The 5,864-nt window shown below is 51.9% G+C and overlaps 1 protein-coding gene across 1 annotated transcript in view; it reads right to left on the bottom strand.

Annotated features, from left to right (window-relative positions):
- Positions 1 to 3,200, bottom strand: part of MRGPRF (MAS related GPR family member F) — a 45,091-nt gene extending 41,891 nt beyond the window's left edge. The window contains exons 1-2 of the mRNA XM_045297142.1: positions 3,000 to 3,200; positions 1,077 to 1,141 (exon numbers count right to left, since the gene is read on the bottom strand). Of these exons, the coding sequence (XP_045153077.1) occupies positions 1,077 to 1,141; positions 3,000 to 3,200 (266 nt within the window). The remainder of the gene's footprint in view (positions 1 to 1,076; positions 1,142 to 2,999) is intronic.
- Positions 3,201 to 5,864: the final 2,664 nt, after the last annotated feature.

Genomic DNA, 5,864 nt, shown 5'->3' with positions numbered 1-5,864 from the left:
CATAACCGCCAAATATCACACGCCTACATAACCGCCAAATACCACATGCCTATATAGCCGCCAAATATCACATGCCTACATAACTGCCAAATATCACATGCCTGCATAACTGCCAAACCACTGAGAATCGTGGCTCAGCATGTTGCCGCCTCACGTTAGCCACCACGGTCAGCCTTAATCTCTCCTTGCACCTCTGTGTCCGTGGCTGCCAGACACACGTCTCTAATATAGTAGATTCTTTACTATTGTCATAAAGGGGGTGTGGGAGAAGGAGGTGGTTGCTAAGTGAGGAATCGGGGGTCAGCTTTTGTTTGAAAAGAGAGAGTTTGTCTGTGGAAAGTGGCTGCTGATGTATGAACTGGATGTCAATGAGGGTGCTGCCCAAACGGTGAAAGACCATCACAAAAGTTGTGTTTCTCTGTTTTGGGGTGCTTGTGGGACTTTGTAGTGGTTAAAGGAGATATAATTTCCTGTGATCTCTTTTATCATCCCAAATAAATATTACTGACCTGATTTTAGTATTTGTGCCTTTGTATATTTTTTCTTGATCATTGTCCCCAACTCTTGATTGATAAGATGCAGGCCCCATATGACGTGTTACTGGAGAGAAGTTAGAGAAATCCCGATTCAGACTCTAGGATGGTCAGGAGAGTGACTTCTCTCTCTCTGTTTCTTCTTTTTATTTTTCAATTTCAAGTTTTATTGACATATAATTCATATACCATTCAATTCCACGATTTAAACCTATTAAAAAGAGTTGTGCAATTATCACCACGGTCTATTTTAGAATGTTTTCTTCAGTCTTGTATTTATTGTCAGCAGCTCCTCACTTCCCTCCAAACTCCCGGACCATAACCTTAAGAAACAATCAATCCAGTTATTGGCTCTATGGCTTTGACTATCCTGGATTTCATATGCAGAAAACCATAAAACAAACCAACCCAACAACAATATCAAAAGAAAACACAGGAAAACCTTGTTCCAAACGAAAGAAGTACACAGTAAAATCGAAAACAAATTTAAAAGGGGTCCACGGTGGGAACAGATGATAAGGTGTTAAATTTCCACCTAATCACCTCTGCGAGGCACTCTCTGATAGGAAGGCTGTGCGCTCGCTGGAGCCTGAGTCCACATGGGGACCCTGCAAGGGAATTTGGGGCATAGAGTGACGTCTTTTGACACCGTTGAAGCAGTCGGCCAACAGATAACTCAAATCCCTCACGTCTTGCTTTGAGGTCTGGACAGAAACTCAGGGACGTCCTGTGCTGGCGCCAAAAGGAATCCTGGTTTCCTTCGGCTCTACCGGCTGAGAGGAAGCTCACCATGTTCTTCTGCGTGCTGTGGAACCAGAACCTCGGGTGGAGCCCCCAACTCCACCGATCTGTTATTCATTCAACAAACGCCCACGAGCACATCCTGGGAGCCAGGAGCTGCTCAGGAGAGGCTGTGCATCTGCCCACCAGCAAGGAGCTATCAAGAAGGTTCTAGAAGACACAGCCCAGGCCTTGTGGACCCCGTGGGCTTCTCCAGCCGTGGCAAGGGACCGCTCCTTGAAGAACTGCTTCTCCAGAGGCTGCTCTTTCCAGAAGGGAGTTGGTCATCCCCACCCAGCCCCCGCCTCCACTGCTGTGGTCTCCAGGTCTGGCCTGACCTGGCAGCGGTGTCAGTCTGGGGTGGCGGGGTAGTGGGGGGCTCTGAAGCCTGAGGTTTTGCAAGGCTGCTTCCTGCATCTGAGCCCACCACCAGGGTGCACCCTCGGCGGGCACCGCTTGGCCAGAAGGAAGATGCCAGCCTTTGCAAAGCAAGGACAACCAGGGCCCACGGCTCGATGTGGAGAGTGTTTGGCGAAAATGGGGAAGTCGAAACTGGCTTGTTGCTGATTTAGGAGTCAGCAAAATTACCCCCCCCAGTTCTCCAGTTTGGGCCCTGGGGAGCCATGAAGTCCCCCCACACGGCTGGACCTCGAAGACACTGTGGTGAAGGAATTAAACAGCCGTAGGAGGGCTGATGTCCTTCGGCCTTCCACGTGGGCTTCAAACATTTCTGGGCAAAGGGAATGTCACTGCCCGGATGTGAAGCACCTTCCGCACTGGCGCCTTGGGGCTGGCCATCTGCAGGGACCTCAGGGGAAATTTGCTGAACATTCAGTCTTACACACTCCTCCAACCCCCCCACCCCCCACCCCCCCGGAGCTGGGGCAGACTGGCTGCGCATGTGCATGCATGCGTTTACACACATTGACCGGAGAGGAAAACAGTGACAGTCTGGGTGGGGGCCCCACCCTGGGGCCCCACCCACTCGCTCAGATGACCAGAGGACGTGACAGGGCATCTGAAATGCCTGGGGCCCAAGGGGAAAGAGTTTCCAGAGAAGTTTGTCATGGGAGAAGGGTGTTGTGGGCAGGCTGGTCACTCTGGGGAGGGCCCGACGATCAACCCCCTTTCTCAGATACCCAACCTCCTTGCGAGAGCTGCTGGGAACTTGACTCCAGGTTCCTTTCTCCTTCAAGGACCTCCTTGAAGGAATGGTTCTCAGGAACCATTCCTCTCGACACCTCAGACCCTCAGGGTGCGTCTGAAGGTCATCTCAGACACTCCCATGTATGCGAATGGCCCAGCCAGTCCGGCTGGACTCTCCCTCCCAGGAAATGGAATCCTGACCGGAGGCGCCCAGGGGAGGAGAAGCCCTGGCCCTGCCTGACGTGTGACCAGGCCACGGCCCTTTACCAGGTTGGGTCTCTAGGCACCAGCCGACCAAGCAGCTTCCTGACCTGCTGCAAGGCAATCCATGTTTTCTTTTTTTTTTGCCCCACAATGTGGTTGATAGTTATTCTCCCAAAAACCCCAATTTGTATGTGTGCGCGTGTAGTTTTAGAACCTTTGTTAGATAATCTAGTTTGCATGCCCATTGGCTGTCTGTAGGTTTTTGGCAGTGGTGACCGGCATGTAGGGCTTGTTAGGTGAATGTTCATCCTCACTACGTTTCCTGGACAACCGCACCGGGAGACGGGACAGGACAGTCCTGATTCCTTTGGCCCAGAGAGCCTTGCTGAGTCTGGGGTCCATTCTTCCATCGGGTGTCCCTATCTCCTTCAGGGCGAACTTCTGGATCTCCTTGAGGGCCCGGGGGACACGCTTTTTGAAGCCCACGCTGTGGATGCGCTTGTGAGTGATGACGGTGACTCTGGTCCCAGCTGTCATCAGCCCTTCTCACTCACTGCCCTTATCTGTGGGAGCCACCGTGCTGGGACCCCGCTGGAAAGGGGAGAGCACAAGGAATTGTGGGAGAAGGAAAGTCCCCGCTCAGAACCCTAACTGTCACCTTCCGGGTTATTGCCTAAGTCGATGTTGTAAGAGAGAGGCTGGACTGAAGAGAAAAGAGGAATTATTTACTGGCTACGGTCACTTGAAAAACAATTGATTGGCTTTTGTCACTTAAAAAGAATTGCAGCTTCAGGTGTAGCTGGATCCAGGAGCTCCTTTCTCTCTCCATGCACTCTGACATCTGCTGTGGACTTTGTTCCCTGGTAGATTCCCACCTTTGCTGGCATACCAGGCTCTCCCTCCTTAAACTGCCCTTCCACCTCCCAGCACATTCCTGTTCCCAGAAGAAAGAGGGTTGTGCTCTTTTTCATACAATCCAGCTCACAGATCGAGTACGTGTGAGGAGAGGTGTGTTAGTGTGGGTTGACTAGAGAAACAAATCCAGAGATACTCGTCTTTATATAAAGAGTAATTGTATATTAAGCAAACATCCCAACCCAGTCCAGATCAAGTCCATAAGTCCCATATTAGCCCATATTCCGATACCAATCTATAAATTCCTCTTCAGACTCCCACAGCACATGCAATGACGCTGAATGCAGGAAGATCACAGGCCAGTGGGTGGAAAGTCTTGTGGATCCAGTGGCGGTGGAAGCATCTCAGCGCTGTCAGGGGTCTCCACTTGGCTCCTCCAGCTCCAGAGCTCTGGCTCCATCAGCTTGCTCCATGTGGCTTGTCAGCAGGAAGACAAAACATGGGGAGTGTGTTCCGCCTCCAGGGAGGAAAACAGGAGTTCCCAGAATGCTCAGGAGAAGGTATGCCCACCCACACAGAGGCATGATTGGCTATGACCTGATTGACAGACCAGACTCCACCCCTATAACCTATGTAACAAGTTGATATGAAACTATGTAACTGCCACAAGAGGCTACAACCCTGATGCACACTGTTACTGGTTTTAAAGCACTTACTATCCCCTTGAGGTCCTGGTGGCTTAGTGGTTATGTATTGGGCTGCTAACTGCAAGGTCAGCAGTTTGAAACCACCAGCTGTTCCTCCGATTTCTATTCCCGTGAAGAGTGACAGTCTCAGAAACCCACAGAGGCAGTTCTACCCTGTCCTAGGGTTGCTATGAGTCGGCACCAACTGAATGGCAGTGGGTTTGGTTTTGGGGTATCCCAAAAGTATCCCCTTGTTCTGGTCCAACGACTTCCTCTTGGCTTGTGTACACTTTCTGCGTGAACACATCGAAGTATTCTGGAATTTCCATTCTTCTCAGAGTTATCCCTAGTTTGTTAGGATCCACACAGTGGAATGTCTTTGCAAAGTCGACAGAACACCAGCAAGCATTTGCCTGGCGTTTTCTGCTCACCACCAACATCCACCTGATATCAGCAATAATACCCTTTGCATCCAGCTAGAAGAACTGAATTTCTGGTGGGTGACGGACTCCTGCATCCGCTCCTGACCTCTCTCCAGCCACATGTTACTTGCATGTGATAGCAATGGTATTGCTGGATCATTTCTGCTCACTGTTGGACTACTTTCTTTGGAATGGGCACAAACAGGGATTGGTGTCGTCGTTGGCCAGGTTCCTGCGTATAGATGAATGAGCATCCATCTTTTGTTGAAACATCTCAATTGGCATTCCATCCATTCCTGGACCCTTGCTTTTTACAATGCCTTCAGTGCAGCACGGACCTGGACCTTCAATAAGACTGGCTCTTGACCATGGGCTGCATCTTGAAAGGACGGAGCATCGACCAGACCTTTTTTGGCCCAGGGCCTCTGTGGATGCTTTCCATCTTCCTTGGTATTGCCTGTGTCGTTCAATATTTTGCCCATAGAATCTTCAGTCTTTGCTGCTCCAGCCGTGATATTTTTCCTGGCTTTGTTATCAGCGAAATTTGTGGGGGCGGGCCCTCGCTGTCTCCCCACGCGCGCGGAATTAGATGCTTTTGAGCCCATTTCCAATCACGACGACCCCACTTGTGCAAAGAATCGCTGTCCATAGCGCTTTCAAGGCTGGGGCCTTTCAGAAGGTGACCTCCAGGCCTTACGTCCGAAGCACCTATGGGCGTATTTGAACGGCTAACCTTTGGACTAGTAGCCCTGGGGTTCATACTCAGGTTCTGAAACTCTGGCAAGCTGCAGTATCAGACCCCGCCCGAGTTTCTGACTCAGCAGGCCGGGGAGAAAGTTGCTTTTCTAAGAATTCTCCTAAAGCACTCCACCCAGTCCAGGCACGTCCCTACAGCCCGAGGCACTGACCGGGCCGGCAGAGAAGCCAAGCTCCACCCCCAGGAGGGCGGGGCCCGAAGAATCCCCGCCCACTCCACGAAATCTCCGCCCTCATTGGCTTGGAGCGACGGGAGCCCCCGTACGTCACAGAGCTGGTGCCCGCCCATCCGAACTCCGGCCTGCGCCTGCGTAGTGCTATTCAGCGTGCTCCCCGGGCTGGCTGGACTCGGCGACCGGATGGCGGACCCCCGGGCGGAGTCTGAGCCCCTCCTGGGCCGGGCCCGCTTAGGCGGCAAACACGTATGTCCAGTGGAGGATGTGGCGGCAGCTGCGGTGGCCACTTGCCGCGGCGCCCAGGCC

This window comes from Echinops telfairi, unplaced genomic scaffold (assembly GCF_000313985.2).
Source record: "Echinops telfairi isolate 266 unplaced genomic scaffold, ASM31398v2 ScPeMD7_7417;HRSCAF=8455, whole genome shotgun sequence".
Classification (NCBI taxonomy): Eukaryota; Metazoa; Chordata; class Mammalia; order Afrosoricida; family Tenrecidae; genus Echinops; species Echinops telfairi.
Note: the sequence above shows the minus strand (reverse complement) of the source record. Positions and strands in the feature narration are given on the sequence as shown.